The sequence below is a fragment of the Strix aluco genome, chromosome 17, assembly GCF_031877795.1.
Source record: "Strix aluco isolate bStrAlu1 chromosome 17, bStrAlu1.hap1, whole genome shotgun sequence".
In the NCBI taxonomy this organism is placed as follows: Eukaryota; Metazoa; Chordata; class Aves; order Strigiformes; family Strigidae; genus Strix; species Strix aluco.
The window spans coordinates 17482363-17501999 of NC_133947.1; the positions used below are offsets into that span (position 1 = coordinate 17482363).

General features: G+C 50.8%; 1 protein-coding gene across 1 annotated transcript in view; it reads left to right on the plus strand.

Annotated features, from left to right (window-relative positions):
* The window catches only part of LOC141931160 (fer-1-like protein 4), a 40413-nt gene extending 20895 nt beyond the window's left edge, over positions 1-19518 (plus strand). The window contains exons 24-45 of the mRNA XM_074842994.1: positions 11-135; positions 546-680; positions 1905-2078; positions 2321-2437; positions 2793-2954; positions 3269-3428; positions 4489-4592; positions 4980-5111; positions 5726-5774; positions 6887-6993; positions 7350-7481; positions 8207-8317; positions 8758-8885; positions 9378-9548; positions 10341-10495; positions 12285-12463; positions 13541-13626; positions 14545-14643; positions 14936-15177; positions 16975-17255; positions 17954-18054; positions 18586-19518. Of these exons, the coding sequence (XP_074699095.1) occupies positions 11-135; positions 546-680; positions 1905-2078; positions 2321-2437; positions 2793-2954; positions 3269-3428; positions 4489-4592; positions 4980-5111; positions 5726-5774; positions 6887-6993; positions 7350-7481; positions 8207-8317; positions 8758-8885; positions 9378-9548; positions 10341-10495; positions 12285-12463; positions 13541-13626; positions 14545-14643; positions 14936-15177; positions 16975-17255; positions 17954-18054; positions 18586-18766 (3131 nt within the window). The 3' untranslated portion in view covers positions 18767-19518. The remainder of the gene's footprint in view (positions 1-10; positions 136-545; positions 681-1904; positions 2079-2320; positions 2438-2792; positions 2955-3268; positions 3429-4488; positions 4593-4979; positions 5112-5725; positions 5775-6886; positions 6994-7349; positions 7482-8206; positions 8318-8757; positions 8886-9377; positions 9549-10340; positions 10496-12284; positions 12464-13540; positions 13627-14544; positions 14644-14935; positions 15178-16974; positions 17256-17953; positions 18055-18585) is intronic.
* Positions 19519-19637: the final 119 nt, after the last annotated feature.

Consider the following 19637-nt stretch of genomic DNA (forward strand, 5'->3'; position numbering starts at 1 on the left):
TTTTTACCAGATTTCAGCTATTTCCAGCTCCGAGCCCATCTGTATCAGGCTCGAGGGATCCTTCCTGTAGATGACAATGGCCTTTCAGATCCATTTGCAAGAGTGGTGTTTTCGACTCATTGCCAGACCACCAGGGTGAGACCGCCTAAACTCTTGCTTCTGCATTCTTGGGGACTTGGGAGAGAAAAATCATCGTGTCCTCACTGACATGTTGAGGGCCAGTGCTGTGGCAGTCCTCCTGGAAACTTTGTAACTCCAGGCAGGAGGTATTTGTGTGCTCTGGGTGGTGTGACTATGTTCAGGGAACATTTGACAAAAGATATATATATCATTGAGCATGGTCTCAAATGTTGATTGGCATGTGCTGGTTGGCCCCAAGTGCTGATTTCACACTTCTACCATCTCCCGTCCTGCCAGGCACCACCAGCTGCGTGCAGCTGTGTGGGAGAGGGGATCAGCCCACGCTGCCTCACTCTCTTTACAGAGTGCATGTGATTTGTTCCCACTGGCTGTGGTACGCTTAGGCCTCCTGTCTCTGTCTGCAGATGCTGGAGGAGACGCTGAGCCCCATGTGGAATGAGCTACTTCTGTTTGACCAGCTCATTATTGATGGGAAAAAAGAAGAGTTGAAAACAGAGACCCCCATCATTATAATCAACCTTTTCAGCCGTAATAAATTTGTAAGTATAGCCATGCTGTGCTCCTGCTGTTGTTGCCAGGACAGGGAAGGCAGAGGAGCTCTGTGTGGGTGCTGTGAACGGGCACTTAGGAGCCCCACCTCTGTTTGGCTTCCATGACTCAGCTTGATCCTGGTCCATTGGTGGCAGTGAGTCCTGGGGACTCTGGCTGAGGTTGAGACTTTCTGCAGACTTCTGCTATGAGTTGGGGGGAAGCTGCTGGTTGCAGCATGCAGATGACTCAGAGATGCCGCGAGCCAGGGCCTGACGAGTGCTCGGTGGATCCAGGATCTCCTCTTTGGAGAAGCACTGCGCCTCTCACAGCTGCCTGCCCCACTTCCTTGGCAGGCTTATGTTGCAGAGGACTCGTAGCCAGGGGAAGATGATGCAACTCTTAGGGCTGTTCCTCTGTCCCCCAGGTGCCATCTTACTTCCTTCCTCAGTCCTCCCTTTTCTCTCTCATTAGTACTTTGAAGTCACACTCCTCTTCTGGGGCCTCTTTGTTATCATAAGGGGAAGGATGTAACTCACACTGGGTTATCCTGTGTAGCTCAGCAGCTTTCCTGGGTCCATTTCCTGGGCCCCAGTACAAGATAGACACTGACGTACTGGAGTGTGTCCAGAGGAGGCCACAAAGGTGGTTGAGGTTGGACAGGACAGGACAGAGTGAAGAGAAGTGGAGACCAGGATATATTCAGCCTGGAGAAGATGAGGCAAAGGCAGTGTCTTATTGCTGCCTGATGGAAGAGGGTAGAAAAGGTGGAGTTAGACTTCTCTTGGAGGTATCCAGGGGCAGGATGACAGACAATGGACACAAGTTGGAACAAGAAAAAAATCCAACTTGATGTAAGGAAGCAATTTTCTCACAGAGGGAGTTCAAATGCTGGGCCTGGAGCTCAGAGAGCTTGTGTTATCTCTTTTCTTGGAAACATTCAAACCCTGACTGGAGGAGACTCTGAGCAACCTGATCTAGCTTTGATGTCCTATGGTGCTGTTTGCCCAGTTCTGCATGGAGATGGACTGGCAGTTGAGGAGCATCTCAGATGAGCACAGGCACATCTCGTCTGCTCCTAGCTCTGGATAGAGCAGAGGAAGTCAAAGCAGAGGATGGCAAGGTGGAACAGTGGTCTTGTGCTGTCCCAATTTGGCTGGAATTAGTGGTGGTCTTTTCTCTGAGGTAGTGATATAATACAGGGATGCTTTGACCCATTCCCCCCTTTCTTGTAGGGCTCCCCTGAGTTCCTCGGCCAGGCCTTTGCCGTCCCACAGGTGAAGCTGGTCGATGAGCCGTACACCAAACCTGCCCTGCAGTTCTTCGATTTCTACAAAGGCGCCAAAGCAGTGGGAGAGCTCATTGCCACTTTTGAGCTGATTGAGCTGGATTACAGTGGCTATTTGGAGGTAATGGGCTTGTAGGAAGCTGCACATGGTTGCCAGCTCTCTGGGAAGATCCGTGTGGGTGAGGGACTGGTTGTATTGGGCCCACCAGAGGATTCCCTTTTGAAAACCACAGCTGGCTTTCAACTGAAGGGAGGCTGCAGGAACAGAGCCTGTAAGCACAGATCAAGAGAGGAGGGAGAGGGGGCATGGCATGGAGTAGAAATAGCTTCATCACTTGCTGTGCCCTGGCTTCACCCGTTCAGCCATCAGTGCCTGAGGACGTGGAGCCCAAGGAGCCTGATTACCTGGGAGACCCCAGTGCTGGACGATTCATCATCCCTGAGGGCATCCGCCCAGTGCTGAAGGAGTTTCGCATAGAGGTGCGCTGTCTTCTACTGAGTTGGCTCCCCACTGGGCTGCCCCAAGCGGACAGCACAGCTCGCCTGTGTAGAGGGCAGGGCTTGGGGAGGGAGTCACATCTGGAGCTCAAGTGTGCCTTTGAGGCCTGATCAGATGCCAGAAATGAAGGTGCTTGACATGAAGGAGAAACAGTCTCAGCAGTTTAACAGCCAGAGCTGTTGGGTGTCTGGGTTGGGAGAGTGGCCTCATGCCTCCCTTGGGGTCTGCGTCCTGCGGGGTGAGGGGGGTGGCAGCACTGCTCAGGGTTGCAGGCTGTGTGGCCATGCCATACCTGGCATGTCTTGAGCAGCCCAGCGACTTCGTGTTGTGCTTCAGATCCTGTTCTGGGGCCTGCGGGACCTGAAGCGAGTGAACTTGTTCGAGGTGGATCAGCCCCAGGTTATCATTGAATGTGCTGGCAAGAAGGTGGAGTCAGAGGTGATCACGACCTACAAAGCGAACCCCAACTTCACCGAGCTGGTCAAGTACATGGACGTGGTGAGTGGGAAGGGGGTCCTGCCACGCCAGGGTGCACCGTGGCTGTCCTGCACCCGTGCACTGCCTGTCTGTGTGGGGCAAGGTAACAGGAGGGGAGCTGCCCCCAGGATTTTGCTCTCCTGTGGCCACATGATTCAGCTGCAGATCAAAACCTTTGTGAAATTGCCCAAGAACAGTTTCAGCCATCACCTGTCACTGCAAGGTTTTGGGTTTTGGGCAGAGCTGCAAGGTGCTGTCTGACCTCCCCACATGTGGTGGGGCTGCCACTGGTATCACCCTTGCTCCTGTGAACCCTGTGCATCGTTCTTTTGCAGGAGCTCCCGGAGCAGGTCTATCTGCACCCTCCCCTTAGCATCTTTGTGGTGGAAAAGCGGGCATTTGGGCGCATGGTGATGGTGGGTACCCATGTTGTGTCTGATGTGATGAAATTCTCTCCCAGAGAGCTGGAGGAGGAACCAGAAGATGTGCCTAAAGGTGAGCTGCTTGGCGAGGTTCCCATAGAGGCAGCAAACACGTTCTGCCAGTGGCAGAGATCCCTAGTCCTTTCATTGCCTCCTAGCCAGGCAGCAAAGTCCTCTCCCAAGAGCCATAAAATGCCCAGCAAAAGCACAGCGTGGGGCAGGTTAGGGTTGGAGACAGGTTGTGACCCTGGTCTGTAGCACTTGGCTCCAGACTGGTGTTCAGGAGGCAGCAGCAGCCAAGTGATGGAGTGCTGTGTAATGGCTGGCATCCCTCTTTGGGGACTGTTTTCTCCAAGGTTAGCTTAACATTTGCTTTCCCAACCCACAGGCAGGACTGTTCATCTGTGGATGTGGCATCTCCTTGGGGTCTCTTTCCCAGGCACTGTTTGCCTTATATTTGTAGAAAGTGGTGGAGGGAGAATGGCTCATGAAGACATCTTAGTCCAGCAGGACATTTAGCTGGGGTTAGATACTAGACAGTAACTTATCCCTGTGGAAAGTTTTTGTCTAGAATCAAAGACGTTTAGCCTGGGGAGGACTGCTGTATTCACCTGTTTCAACCCTGTGTATAGCTGGGCTGGAGAGCTGTTCCTAGTGAGACCTCCATCAAGCTTTAGGGAGCTGATCCACCAAGACCAAGGGTTGAAAGGTTTATGCTTCTCTCACATCATTGGGCCAAGGTCTGTTCATTGGGTAATGGATTCACTAAATAGCTCTGTGATAGCAACAGCCAGACCTCCTGAACTGGAATTGTGTAAATAAATACAGCACAAAGGGGAAGGAGCGAAGGACTGATTGATCTGTGGTTGTTTCCGAGTAGGAAAGGTGTATCTCATAAATCTGAATTCCTGGGAGTCAGCAACAAGCATGTTGATGATGGTGGCCAGTCTCAGCACTGTACTTGGATTTCCAGGAATATTTTTGCTGGGTCTGCTATCAAAAGCTTTAAAAGCAATCACATTACAGTGGGGTAACAGGGAGGGCTTTCCTGTGGAATAACAACTGGCCAAAAAGTAGGAAGCAGTGGGCAGAAATAAATGCATGAAACATGAAGCTCCTTCTCTTCCTCTCAGCTCGGAAGGTCTCATCCCAGCGTCTTCCCTCTCAGACCGTTGTAAACATTGGCCTGACAGCGGGTGACCGAGGTTCCAGCACTCACCCCCTGAGTCTTGTGAAGGTGAGTGATGTGTTGGGCCCAGCAAATGTTGAAGCTTGGAAAGCCAAACTGAAGGCTACAAACAAAAAAGAAAGTTCAGAAGTTCAGAGTTAGGTTTCAACCGCCAGTTTTTGCTCTGGACTCAAACACTCCTCTCTCCTGCCTGTTCATCGGCACAGCTGCACGTCTGGGCTCTGGGGCAGGGAGGAGAGCTGCGTTGCCTTGTGCTTTGAAAACTGCTGCTTTTGTAGCAAAGCACAAACCTGGGGCTACAGGTGGCTTTGCACCTCCTGTGCTCTGCCTGAAAGCTGAGCCTCTGCCAGAGGCTCCCAGGGCACTAGAGTAGGGTGCACGGGTGTTCTGGGTGGTCATTTCCTCCCTCTGAACCCTTTTCTCTGTTCTTTTAAGGGTCCTTTGCAGAAAATTCCTATCAATAAGCTTGTAAAGAAGGAGGATGAATATGAAGAGGAAAAACCAGAGCTGGAAGAACTAGATTGGTGGTCCAAGTACTATGAGTCCCTGAAGGAGCTGTATAACCAGGTAATCTTTTGTGACAGCTGCCAGCAGAGGGGAAGAGTGACTGCACTGGCTTGAGGAAGATGTTTTCAACAACACTGAGTGTCATAGGAGCCCTCCTGGCATGAATCTGCAGGAAGATGTGGGCTTTTGTGTGTCAAGCACACTTAAGGTAGCCAGGTATCAAGCATCCACCAGGCAGACTGATGTCAGCAGGCAATGGATGTTGAACCATCTCTGAAGCTAGGTGCCCAAGTGGTTTTGAGAATGCGACTGGGCTTTTGTTGAGACACTCCTGAAAATGTGACATTGCTGATTTTACCTGCAATACAGAGACTTTCATGCTGCTTACTCTGTCCTGGCTGTCTTCCCAGGATGTGCTATGGGAGCAGGTCTGCCCCAGATTTCCTTCCTTGCCCTGTGTCCCTTAAATCCAAATCAAAAAAGCCAGCAGGAGGATCTGGGTAGAAGAAAAGGTCATTGGCACTCATTGGATACCCTCCTTTAGCATGTTAATGCTAAATGATCTCAGTGCTAGGTATTACTGATTCTGCTGGCAGGAAAGCTTTGTCAGTGTCCTATGCTTGGATGGAGAAGCCTTTGCTGTCAGGGATGTGGGGTGACTGTTTGTGTTTCAGACACGCAGTGATGAGGAAGATGCTGAGAATGATGACCTGAATGATGCAGGTGAGTCCTCTAGCAATACCCAGCTCTTCTGTGGGGAGATTCCAGAGGGTGCTGGGCTTGTAGGAATGGGGTCTGAGCAGGCAATGGCTTTGCAACAGTCAGCAAAAACAACACAAAAGGGTGCAGATGGAAACATTGGCAAGGGCTAACAAAGGCTATTTCAAGTTGAAAACACCAAACTTCCCTCAGAAAAGTTTGGAAGATTGTGTTGAAGCAAGAGCCTTCCTGAGTGAGCAAAAACCTGCAGAAAAATCAGCTGCAAGGATCATGGGATTGTCAGGGTGAGAGCAGGAAGCAAACGTGGGCTGGAGAGAGAGGATGGTGGAGAGGCAAAACTGTCCAGGAGCTGGGCATCACTTTGTGCATGTGGGATACTCATCTGGCACACAGGATTCACTACAAGGTAATGGAAAGACAGTGATAATAAACAGATGATCTGAGAGGAGTGTTACAGCTGTAGGCCAGGTTTGTGGAGGTATAAGCAGTGACTTGCCTAGCAATGACCTGGGGAGGTGAGACAGTAAGTATAGAAATGATGTAAATCCTATTTAAGGAGAGGGCTGGAGGGTACCTGCATGCTATTAGTGCTCAAGGGATCTGGGGTCTTTGGGAAATGGGGCAAGGATGCACCCTCTCTTGGGTTGCAGTTGCCCCAGAGAAGGGTCTGGCTATGCTCTCTCCAGGCACAGCTGCCTGTGCCCACAGTGGTAGTGGTGCTTCTGTTAGACATCCACCCAAAACAGCAGTCTGTCAAATAAGCATCTGTCCAAAGAAGAGGGTTAGCTCTCATTTGTGCCTTCCCTGATGCACCTGTGGGCTGGTCCAGCCACCTTCCTCCATTTGGTCTCTGCCCACTTCCTCCCTAAACAGTAGCCATGCAGGCAGGTAAGTCTGTGCAGATTTTTGTCCCCCCACCCATCCAGCCATGCCCTGCTGGGCAGCCTGAGGTGCTGTAAGGACACCTGTTACAGACAGCAGTAGCTCCAGTTACCCTGACACAGGCCAAAGCCCTGGATGAAAGTGGAAGCTGTTGCTGGGGTCACTTCACAGACAGACACTTGAGATGATGGGAGAGCTCAGAGCATTTCCTAATCTCCTATTGCCATTTCTAGATGGAGGGAATTTAAATGCATCCTCCATTGACATGGAAGCAGAAGATGAGGCAGTAGTTGAAGCTGAACCTGCTCGACCCAAGAGGAAGCTCATCGCCACTCTTCAGGTGATTATTGGGGTGACAGATCTGGCTTCTTTCAATCCTGGCCCTTTGTCCATGTCATCCTCACCTCCCTGCAGTGGAGGTTAGACTGGGAGGAGAACCTGCAGTGTGCACTGGGCCCCCATCATTGCTAGGCTTTGAAACAGCCCGTGAGACCTTGGAGCCAAGCTGGGGTGTGTGTGCACATCTGAGGATGGACGTGGGGGGATAAGGGAAAACCATAACACCTTGCACAGGGTAATACAGGTGTAAGGTAGGACCAGGGGAAATGGTTGAAGCAGGGAAAGGATGGTGTTTCTGAATCTCCTCTCCTGTAAAATGCCAGGAAAAGGCCCCAAATTACTTTCTACTTATTTCAGATCTACAACTCTGAGCTGGAAAATGAGTTTGATAATTTTGAAGACTGGCTGTGTATTTTCCCCCTTCATCGTGGCAAAGCAAATGAGGATGAAGATGGAAACGAGGATGAACATTTTGTGGGGAAGTACAAGGTACTGTATCATTTGAATGACATTTATGCTGCATGTGGAAGAGAATCCTTAGGACAACCTATGTTTCAGTGCATGCCAACACCAGCAAAGCCTTGGAGAGTGCACATGTGTGCAAGGTGATGTGAGGCCACGGTGTGGCACAGCCAGGGTACTGTTGGTGCTTGTTGAAGCAGTTGTGTACTGTGGTCCTTTGTTAGTTGATAAATGCACTGATTTAGATTTTTTAGCTCTTGTAAGGAGAAAGCATGAAGCATAAAGGACTCATTCTGGCTGGGGCCTCTGGGTATGTTCAGTATGCAAATAAGAATTAGTGAGCTTCACTGGCTTTAAAATTAGTAAAACTTGTTTAAAAGAGGCATCATCCTCTCACCCAGGAGCTTGTGAAGACTCTGAAATATCAACTACAGAAGCTGATTTAAGAAGGTCCCTAGAAAACCTTTGGTGCCCCCTGCCTTTGGCAGTCCAAAGTGCCTGGAGATGTTCAGATCTGGCATTGGCAGTGGTCTGACAGCCTGCAGATTAACTTGCAAACAGGGACCTGGGCCACGTGAACATGACAGTGCCTTTGGAAAGGACTGTCCCCATGGGCAGAGGGTGTCTGTGGTCTGCACGGGACAATGGCTCTGATTTTCCAGTTGGCAGGTGAAGCTGGTCTTGGTGTCTCCAATCCCACCCAAGATATTTTCTTTTGTATCTAGCTGTTACTTGCAATGTCTTTTCTGCAGGGTTCCTTCTATGTCTACCCCACTGAGGAAGCCGGCACGGAGCCCAAGGTCTCCCAGGGCGTTCCAAGGAACAGACCCATCAAGGTTCTTGTAAGAGTTTACATTGTTAAGGTAAGTCTCTGGTGGTGGTGGCAGTAATGCTTGGAGGTCTGTCCCTCCCTGTGGACCTCCTGCCATTCTCTGCTTGGTAAATACGAGCAGTGGCACTTGTGAAAAGCTCAATGCTGACTTGAAGGCTCTGCCAGATCGGTGGAAGTCAGTTACATCTTGTCCACGGGGAGCCTTCCGTGCTTTGTAGCTTCAGGAGGTGCTAAAAATCCAGATGGGCATTTCTTGGCTCCTCTCAGTGAACAAGTAGGTGGGCTAATGGCTGGAGACACCGGTGTCTTGTTGAGTGGGGATCTGCATGAGCACAAATGCCTGTTTCACTGCTGGGGCAGCTGCTGAAGGGACCTGCCCAGCGAGCCTGGGTGGTCTCAGGCCTGTGCAGTGTTCCTTGTGCAGGTTGCTCTCTGCAGCTGATTTATGGCTGTACCTCTTGTATGTTCCAGGCTACGAACCTGTCTCCAGCAGACCCCAATGGCAAGGCAGACCCCTACGTAGTGGTGACTGTGGGGCAGGAGCAGAAGGACACAAAGGAGCGATACATCCCAAAGCAGCTCAATCCTGTGTTTGGAGAGTATGCAGAAAGTTTTCATCTAGCAGGTTTAATAGGAATAGTGCAAATCCGGGGCTCAGGCTGTGACTCAGCATGTGTCATCTTCTGTTCCTTTCTGCTGGAGAATCTTGTGCTGTAACACAAAAGTCCCAGGCACATCTCTTGCCTCTGGCTGACACAGGAGCCATAAGTGGTTTGGGTTAGGAGGGGAGCACTCCCAGGGGCTTGATTTAACAGACAAAGTAGCAAGCCAAGCAGCAACAGAGCATTGGAGAGCTTTTTCCCTGGCTCAAGGACCTCTATCCAAGGACATACATTCCTGGAAAAGTAACTCCTTTGTTTGAACATGCGCACTGAAAACTGCACACAATGAACTTATAGAGAACCAAACTCTATCAGAGGTCTTTGAGTTGTCAAATGCAGCTCTTAAGTGTGTAGGATGATCGAAGCAGAGCATGTGTTTCATTTCCATCCTCTTTGCTAATTGCACTGTCCCTGTCTGCTTCTGTCCAGAGTTGTGGAGCTGACAGTCTCCTTTCCCATGGAATCAGAACTCACTGTGGCAATATTCGACCATGATTTGGTTGGTTCTGATGATCTGATTGGGGAGACCAAGATTGACTTGGAGAATCGATTCTACAGCAAGCACAGGGCCAACTGTGGAGTGGCTTCTCAGTATGACATGTAGGTACCAGTGTGACACGTTAGCACCATGAGATGCATTCTTCTTGCCTACGGTCCGGGTGGGTAAGAGAGCACCTCCAGTTCTGCAGGACAGAGCTTGCACCCACAGTATCCTTTGAGCAGGTGCCCCACAGATTCTCTACAAGTTACACAGATAACTCCATCTCCTTTAGACTCTTACCAGCTTCCCGTGATAGCTCTAATTCCTACTGTGGATGAATACATTTTGCATATAGTAGCAAAAAATTCTTTAATGCTTTCATATTGGTATTCTGTGAGAAAAGTGCTCGCTTGACATTGATGTGATTTTGACCCCTTTCAGAAAGTAGGGCGGTTTCTCTGGCAGTAGCTAATTCTGTGAGCAGCAAGACTCATGACATTTGTTTTCCTTTGGCCTCATTCAGTATGGATTCTCTTGTGTTTTTGGCCAGTTTTCTGTAAACTTCTCTTCTCCTACCCCACTATTAGAGAATTAGCTATGGACATGAATTTGAGTCCACAGTACTGCTCAAATCTCTCTTGCACTTACAAGCTGCAGCTGGAATTTTTCCTCTTGCTGCTCTGAAGCTAATGGTTCTGTGGGGTGCAAGCCTGGCTTCTTCTAGGGGAGGAGAGCTTGTTAAGTTTTTCATTCATTAAGCTTTTGTGTGCCTGTGGTTTTCCCAGTGAAAGTCTAAGCAGGGACTTGGTGGCATAGCCTGTGCTGTAGGGAAGGCAGGGTATTTCACAGCCTAGGAAAAAACCTGTTGTGTCTAATCTGAAGATGTTCTCAATGTTCTCTCTTCCATGCAGAAATGGCTACAACATGTGGCGAGACGCTTTCAAGCCCACACAGGTCTTGGATAGTTTATGCAAGAAAAACTCGCTCCCTGCAGCAGAGTACAGACGGGAGGAGGTCAAAGTGGACAATAAAATATTCAAGGTCCCTCCAGAGGCTTTTCCTGAAGGTACAGAGCTTGGAGAACAATGACTGCTCCCTTAAACAGCTTCCTGTGCTCAGCAATGGATGTGCTGGTGCGAGGTCTGGGAGTGCACCGGCCTCTCTTCCCCGCAGTGTCCAGACTGGCTGTCCTCACTCTCTGCCCTGCATGGCCCAGCTTTCTGGGTCACCACGGGGAGCATCCTTGGTGCTCAGTGGCCTGGTTTCAGTGGATGATGGTGTTGCACTGGGGGAAGGTGTGATCCAGGCTATTAGGTCCCAAAGTGGCTTCTCAGACAGTGGGTGGAGCAAAGTGAACCTGCGTGCACGGCAGCGATGTGCACGGGCATTTGATGGCTTGTGCAGCCAGAGAAGATGTAGCTTATTCTGGTGGCTGACACTGGCACAAAGCTGTACCTCCATCTGCTTGTGATCACCATCAGAAGGATACTGGTGTCCTTCTATTTTTTGGTTTTTTGAGGGGCTTTTTCAGTGTCCTTTCCTGTTTTTAGCTGGCTTTGTCCTTCAGGGATGCTCTCTGCTTCTGGTGGCTTTGCCTTGGGTGACTCCCCACTGCTCCTCACTACTATTGATTTCCTCCTTGTGGGCAGCTTCTGCTTCTCCTCTGCTGTTTTAATTTCTTCCTCACTACTGTTACAAACCCTGAGCCAGGGCCACGGGTGTCAAAGAACACAGCAACCTTTCATGCCCTCCACCAGCAGCGATGGAGAACTTCCCTGAGCGCAGGCCTGTCTGTCCCTGATGCGCACATTCCCTCCAACACTTGCGCAATTGAATCCAGCCTGGAGGAAAAGATGGAGTGGATGTGGCCCACTTGTGGATGGCTGGGTCCTACAAGGCAATGCTGCGTAGCCTGCAGGAAGGATGATCCCTGTGCCCGACCTGCTGGGAGAGGGGGGACCCATGTGTATGGCCAGCTTTACCTTCTGCTTGTTTCAGCGCTACTGTTCCTCAGCTTTCTGCTGGCCTCTATGGCTTATGTCATGAAGGGGAAAAATATCCTGCTCAAGGGAGGACAAGGAGCCTCCAAAAGCCCTTTTCCCCTTTTCTCAGGTCACTGGGTAGCTGGGAAGGGAGAAACGTGCTCTCCTGGTGTTCCCCTGAGAGCCAGCCCTGGTTCAAACATGGCTACAGTTGGTGCCCCGTGAACCTCTGCTGTGCTCAGGGACTGCGTGGGACAGTTTCAGTCTCAGACTGATCTCCAAAGGGCAGATGCTCTCCATAAACCCAGGGGTGGGTTGGTCATTGTGTCCTCACCTGTTGGTTCCTGCTTTTCTCCCCACCAGCAGGATTTGATCTTGAACTGCCATTTGGCTTCACTGTACCAAATGAGTCAATTAATCACTCAGACTGTTAATTAATGGAGAGCACAGCTGCATGTCACTGCCAAGTGACAAGTGGTGCTTTCCTGGAGCACTTCTAGGGTAAAATCTCTCATCCATGGATCTGTTGGCACTACCACAGTGACATGGGGACTTAAACTGCCCCAGAGAGTCACATCCTCCTCAGTGTCCCTTGGATCCTTTTCCCAGGGACACAGTAAATTCTTTTTTGTCCCTTTCCTCTTATTTCTCTTAGCTTGTTTGTCTTCCTGCCTACAGTTTTCCTATCACTGCAACATATTGAACTTACTCCTTTCATCCTTGCCCTCCTGCTTTTCCCCATTTTGTTTTTCTGGTGAGGTGCTTGCTTGCCCAGTCCATCATCTTCCCTTATTTGTGCCTGTGACTAACATTCTGACGTGGCTCTTGCTGGCCAGACGCCTTCATCTTCTACCTGGCTGTGTCCTGCTGCAGAGGCCTATGTGAGGAACAGGAGAGGAGTGGCAGATGAGAACTGGTCAGTGGATGATGAACATAAGGCTTTGTACGTCCTGCAGCACTGGGAAGAGATGCCAGGATATGGGTACAAGTTGGTACCAGAGCATGTGGAGATCCGGTCCCTGTACAACCCGGAGAGCCCTGGGCTTGTGCAGGTGAGATGTGTTTCCTTGCCCAGCCTAGGCACTGCTCTGGGGAAGGACCTTTGGGGCAGCTGGTTCCCAGCCCCCTGTCTGGTCCCCTGTTGTCCTTCTGTCTCCTCATCATGGGATGCATCCCATGTGTTGCCCCTTCCTGGGTGGGCCATTGGAGCTGTGTCTGTGGATGACTGGCCCTGCTATGAAGTGAGGACTGTCGTCCTTCGGTGTCCTTTTCTCAGATCCACCCTCCAACCTCTCACAATGCTTCTGAACACCCTTTCCTCAAGGGGCCTCTGTCCATTGATGTTGTGGTCACAATGCCGGTGGCCCAGAGTCCTCTCTGTCTCCTCAGGCCATGTAGCACTGCTTTGATGAGGATGCTGTGTGGGTGGCAAGAGACCTGCTCTGCCTTCTGAGCCCTGCCACCATGCACCATGGTGGGTGGTAGTGTCCTTGCCTATCCCTGCCTCTTCCTCTGCTTTGTTCCCTATCACTGCTGCTTTGTTCCCCTGCAAGAGCCCCATTGTGCCCCCTTGGCTTCTCCCTGAGGGCACGACATAACTGCTGGCTGGAGGAGAAACATTAGTCCTCAGTTTTATGTAGTGCAGTGATCTGAGCTCAACCATTTCAATGTCCTGCACTGAACATGTCCTGTTCCCTCGGGTACCGGAGGTCTGTAACAAAGCAGAGCTCTACAGTCACTCTGGCTTTGGTCGGCATTGGAAATGCATGTGGGGAGGGGAGGGTCAGACCCATCACTTTTTAGTTTTCTTGGTTATGCTGAAATGTTGCATCGTTGTATGCTTCTTACTAAGACACAGGGACACATTTGCCTCTGTTTGAAACAGACTCAGTTCAGCTGAAATGTTTCTTCTTGGGAGCAGGGTGGGGAGGGAAATAAGCAATTTTTGGTAATTTTAATTTTTTTCTTATCTAAAACCCAGTCACACATCACTCTCAAGTGCTGGGGGTGGAGAGAGCCAAGCAGTGGCTTTCTGGTGAGAGCTTTCCTTGCAGGACCAGGCCCTTGCTCCTTGAAGAGCTGAAGGATGATCTGTCTTTTGAGGTCTCTCTGCTGTCTTCTCTCGTCAGGGCTCCCTGCACATGTGGATTGACATGTTTCCAAATGACGTCCCTGCACCGCCGCCTGTCAATATCAAGCCACGACTGCCTGTCAGGTAGCACCCATGCAAGTGGGGCTGGGGCTCACGAGCCAGCATGGAGGGTCAGTGTCCCTCGCCATGCCTGCTGGGATGTGCCACGGTGTCCTGCCCAGGCTGACGGTCTGTGCTAGCCTGGCATGCAGCCCTCCTCTCTGCTTCAGCTATGGCTGTGGAATGGTCCCTTGGGTGTATCAGCATGGGGCATAATCTCTCCAAGGCTAGACATAAAGGTGATAGAAATCCAGGTCAGAGCTACTCATCTAGCTCTATTTTGGCTAGTGGACAGATGCCCTCTGGATGCCTGGAGAAGTGGAGATCTGCCGTTTTCAATGATTTAATGGGGCTGTTGAGATGGTGGGTCCAGATTCTTCTCAGAGGTGCGCACGAAAGGACAAGAGATAATTGACACAGATTGCAGCAAGGGAAGCTCCCTGGATATAGGGAAAACATTTTCCCAATGAGAGTGAAGCTACCCTGGGATAGGGACGGAGTGACCCAGAGAGGTGCTAGGATATCCATCCCTGGAGCTACTCAAAGCTTGTGCAGACAAGGCCCTGAGCAATCTGATCTACTGTGAAGTTAGAGCAAGAGGTTGGAGGAGAGACTGCAGAGGTCCCTTCCTGCCTAAGCCTTCCTGTGCTCCTATGGCTAGGTGGTGCTGGGTGGGTTTCCCACACATCAGGGATTTGCATTGCAAAAGCTGCTTGTTTTGACTGTGGGTGTTTGTCTTGTGGGGTTGTAGCCCCCCAGGAAGGGCTTTGTGCATGGCAGCAAGACTGCTGGACTGTGTTTGACCAGAGGAGCCCTGGCAGGGGAGACCACAGTGCTAGGAGGGTTTGAGTCCTCCTGCTCTGCCAGTGTGGGTTTGACCTGCCCTCCCAGACACCAGGGACGAGAGCATGTGTCCCATTCACCTCTGTGTCCTTCCCACAGCTACGAGCTGCGTGTGATTATCTGGAACACGGATGATGTGATCCTTGATGATGTCAACCCAATAACAGGAGAGCCTTCCAGTGACATCTACGTGAAAAGGTCTGATGGAAGCCAGAGGGAGGCCAGAGCCTGGCTGTCCTGCTACTTGCCCTGCCCCGCACCCTCAGTGCCTCCTCTGAACCTCTGCTCCTCCCTGCCTCAGCACAAGGTGCCCCACTCCAGTCCCCTGTGTGGACTGCTGTAATCCCCAAGATGTTGGTTGGGTGTTGGCCCAGTTTGGCTCTTTGACTTTTCCTTTCCTGCCACCCCATGGGGTTCAGTCTCTCCATGCTTCTGCTCTGCCTTTGGGGCTGGGTGACAGGGGTAGGAGATAACTGAGTTTTTTCTGCAGCTGGATAAAGGGTCTTGACCACGAGAAGCAGGAGACGGATGTTCACTTTAATTCCTTGACCGGGGAGGGTAATTTCAACTGGAGGTTTGTCTTCCGCTTCAACTATCTCCCGACCGAGAAGGAGATAACCTACAAGAAGAAGGACTCTGTCTTCTCCGTGGAGGAATCAGAGTTTCGGGAACCAGCTGTTCTGGTCCTCCAGGTCTGGGATTATGACAGGATTTCAGCTAATGACTTTCTAGGTATGGTGTGACCTGCTGGAAGTGGGGTGATATGTCCCTCATCTTTCTGGAGTATTACAGCATTTCCCCCAGGGCCCAGCTCTCTGAGAAGGGACACCAGGAGCATCAGATGAAGCTCTCAGCTCAGCGGTCACCTGGGCTGTTTTTTCACATGTGAGCTGGGCTGTTTTCTCATAGGCAGAGCCTGGAGATATGCACCTCTCCTACACAGACATGTTGAGCTTGCATGTTTGTCCTAGGGCCTGTCATGCCACAGGACTTCCAGGTTCTGCTTCCTCACAACCTTTCTGATAAACTTGCTTGTTTTCCCTGCTCTCACTTAGATCTGAAGATCCAAAGACTTGGCCAAAGAGCAGATTTCCTAGGAGCTTATGTTGTGGGCACAGGGATTGGCAACCTTTGCAAGACCATTTGCACTTGAGTTGCAGCATCCCATCACTGGGGCCTCGGAGCTCCCCAGCTGCCTGGTACTTCCCAGTAACCAGACCTGCTGAGCTGGTGGTGATTCCACCCACACTATGTTAGCACAAATGCTGCTGCTTCTCTCCTGCTTCTGCTGCCATCCTTAAGTTTGTAGCACTCCGTTCAGTTGTCCGTTCCTTCTTCAACTTTGGCCTCCCCATTAAAATGCAGCCCCTCCATGAGGCACTTCCAATCATGATTGGTTCATCCATGCTGATCAGGCACTGAAGAAAGCATTAGTCAGCAATCCAAATGATTCCTGGCCTATACAATCTCAGGAACATCTAGGCAGGAAGGGGCTTCTGCAGTCTTTATTGCAACCTCTTGCTCCAGGCAGGGCTAGATGCAATGTAGGTCAGGTTGCTCAGGGCCTTGTCTGGGTGAGTTTTGAGTATCTCCAAGGATGGAGATCCCAGCACCCTTCTGGACCCCTTTTCCTGGATGCACCATTCTTAGAATTCTCAAATGTATTTACTTGCAACAACTTGTGTTGTCTTACATGCTTTCATCATCCACTTCTGAGGAGAGTCTAGCTCCATCTGCTCTATAGCTTCTTTTAGGCTGCGGGAGATGCAATAAGATCTCTCCCTTGACCTCTCTTCTCTGGGTTGAACATGTATGGGTCTCTCAACCCATCCTGCTATACACATAACTCCAGCCTTGACCATCTCAGCCACTGGACTCTCTAGTTAGTTGACACTTTTCTTGTGTTGGGGGCCCAAAACTGGACACTGCATCCAAATGCAGTCTCACCAGAGCTGAGTGGAGGAGAACACCCACATCCCTTGGTTGCTGGCTTTGCTTTTGCAAATACAGACCAGGATGTGATAAGACTGATTTGTTGTGAGGGCTCAGTGCCAAAGTGGGAGAGGAGCTTCTTCCAAGGAAGACAGGGGCGCAAGGCCAAGCAGGGAAATGAACTGAGGCTGTTTCAGATGTAAACCAGACTTGAAACATTTAGAGAGTTTCCCAGATTTTATAATTTTTTACTGACATTTGCAGGAACTAGAGGGGAAGAAGAGCTTGGACATGTGAGGAGAGTAGGGTGGGATGTGCTAAAGGAGTGAAAATAACCCACTGTACCACACGCAAACCAAACTGGCCACATCAGAGACAAGACCTGTGGCTCTGCTTCTTAGTCTCTAACTCTTGGGCTGGTCCTTTCTTATGCTGAGCTTCAAATTCTCCACCTGTAAATGTGCGGGCCTCTGCTAGATCATTGCAGCAGCTGGGACCGACTCGTGGTGGTGGGAGTGTAGCTGAGACAAAGCCAAATGGTGTGTGGGTCTGACCTCAGGATTTCACCGTGAGCTCTCCTCTTCACTGTGCCTGCAGGCTCCATTGAGCTGAAGCTGCATGACATGGTGAGGGCAGCCAAGAGCTCAGAGCATTGCACCATCAAGATGGCCAAGGAGAATGCAACACCTCGCTTCTCTATCTTCCGAAACAAACGCATGAGAGGCTGGTGGCCCTTCATCAAACTCAAAGATCAAGAAGATGAGGAGAGAGAGGAGAGGGAGGAGAAGCAGAAAAAGAAGAAAAAGAAGCGGAGCAGCTCAGTCAAACCAGAGGACGTGGAGTTCACAGACCCCAGTGGGAACAAGTACCTCCTGACGGTAAGGCAGGGTGCTGGCACAGGTGAGCAGAGAGCCACTGTTTTGCCTCTGCCTTGACATGGCAACCTGTCCTGCATGCACATAACCTACAGAGGCAGCAATGACCCAGCTACCCAGGACTTTGTGCAAGGTGCTGGAGACTTGTCCCATCTGCTGCAAACCCAGCACTTCATCTGCCCAGCTGTGGTGACATGCAGGGGGCATCCAACTTCATGTCCTCCTCTGAGCTTCCCATAGAGCAGTGCTCAGTGAGGGGAGGAAAGCAAGAGGCACGTGGCTCCCTATCAACCAGACAGGACAGCAGCAAAAGCTTGTCCTAGGGTCTCTGCCTTCCCCAGACAGACTTTCCCAGGGCAGACTCACTGCTGATGGCTCTGCTATTGGACTGTTGTTTGTCCCCAAGGGTGAGTTTTGCTCAGTGCCAGTGTGGGAAGCTGCAGACAAATCCAGGCAACTGGGGGGTGTATTACAATACAGTGTCTTGTCTGAAAAACAGTTAGTTTCTGGCCAGGCCACAGTTTCCACTGGCTGCAAAGTGAGAGACTGTATAGCTAATGTCTAGAGCAAAAACTTAATTGCTCTGGGCATCTGTAAATGGAACTGGGAGAATAATACTCAGTCCTGGCAGGGCATGTGGTCAGCAGGCTGCTCTGCAAAGCAACATGTGTGGCTGTGGCTCAGACACGTTCCCCCTCCAGGGTAAGGTGGAAGCGGAGTTCCAGCTGCTGACTGTGGAGGAGGCTGAGAAAAGTCCTGTTGGTTTGGGCCGAAAAGAGCCTGAACCCCTGGAAAAGCCCAAGTGAGTATCTGTGTTACCACCTTTAACATGGATGGGCAGTGCTGTGTTTTCAGCAGCTCTTTGTGTGGGGATGGGGAGCACCTGCTTGTCAGGAAGCTGAGAGCAATCACTGAGGCCCTGGGCGGTGGGGCCTGCAGGACTGGGGCTGCTAGGGCTTCCCAGAGCTTGAGGGGGTCCAGCAGGACTTGTAGCTACAGCATCTGGGCCAGGGCTGATCTCAGTGAGGTACTCAAGGCGGCTATGCCTTAACATTGCTTGTACAGAAGGGCAGCTCTGGTTTAACCACATGAACACACCTGTTAGCTACATGGGTGCAGAACAGCTCTGCAGGGGCTGTCCTGAGGCTCAGGTCCTGTTGTCTCCAGCAATTTCACAGGCACTGTAGTTCTTGCAGCACCTAGGGTGATCCTGCCTGGAAGCAGGAGGAGAAGCTCGCAACCCATGAGGGTGTCAGGGCACCGAAGAAGAGGGGCCAAGGTACTGCTCTGTGGGTTGAACCTGTGCTTATCTCTTTTTCCTTTCCTGTTCCAGCCGGCCAAAAACTTCTTTCAACTGGTTTGTGAATCCCATGAAAACCTTTGTGTTCTTTATCTGGAAGCGTTACAAGAAATACATCATTGTGCTGTTCATTGTTGCTCTTCTGACCATCTTCCTCATTCTTTTGATCTACACCATGCCTGGATACATTAGTGAGAAGATCATCAATGGTTAAATGCTCTTCAGCACAGGACTGCTCAAAGACAGGGGTGATTATTGCAGGAACTGAGACTGGACCAGAAAGTTTAAGGAAATCCTGCAGGTGCAGAGGCAACCTTCAGAGTGAGAGACCTGCAGAAGTGGCCTCCTTTGGGGGAGTCATTTTTCATGCTAAGTATCCATGAGATGCTAAGAAACCAAGTAACCAACCTACTAAATAAGGCAAACTCCTTGAAGGACAGTTACAGCTTTGGGAAGAAAATTGTTCTTTGTGGGACTGGTGTGGGAGGGTGGGAAAACAGGGTCTGCTGGGGCTGTCCCCACTGACATGGCAGCTGAAACCAGCTGTTGCCATTGAGAGTGATTCTGGCAGAGATGGGGACATACAGAGCCATCCATGCCCTGGCTTGACAACACTTGGCACTCCCCAGGTTACCTGAAGAGTTCAAAACACACTGTACGGGGGGAAGGCAAGTCTGGTGTAGGGTCCGGGTGGAGGTAAGCCCTGGAAGACCTTTGAATGGGCCTCCCCAGAGAGAATGACAGAGCCAAGTTAGCCATGAGCTTCCTGCCGTGCCAAGAGCCCAGGAACAGCTCTTGGAGTCGGCTCTGGACATGGTAGCACTCCCTGGGACACGGACATTCTGGTTGTCACTCCTTACAAGCTGCTTAACAGATTTTCCTGTGTGTGCTGGGTTGGATTCGGGCTTGCTTCAAACTTCATTTTGGCTCTTCATTTCCACAGAAATAAAAGCTCCTTGGCCCCTCTCTCTGATGCTGCTTGTGTTTTATAGCTGCTTTCTGGAGCTGGAGGCCAGCCTGCTGCAGGCAGTCCTCGCTGGTGCTCCTTCCTCCCAGATAGCACAGTGCTGGGACATTGCCATGGG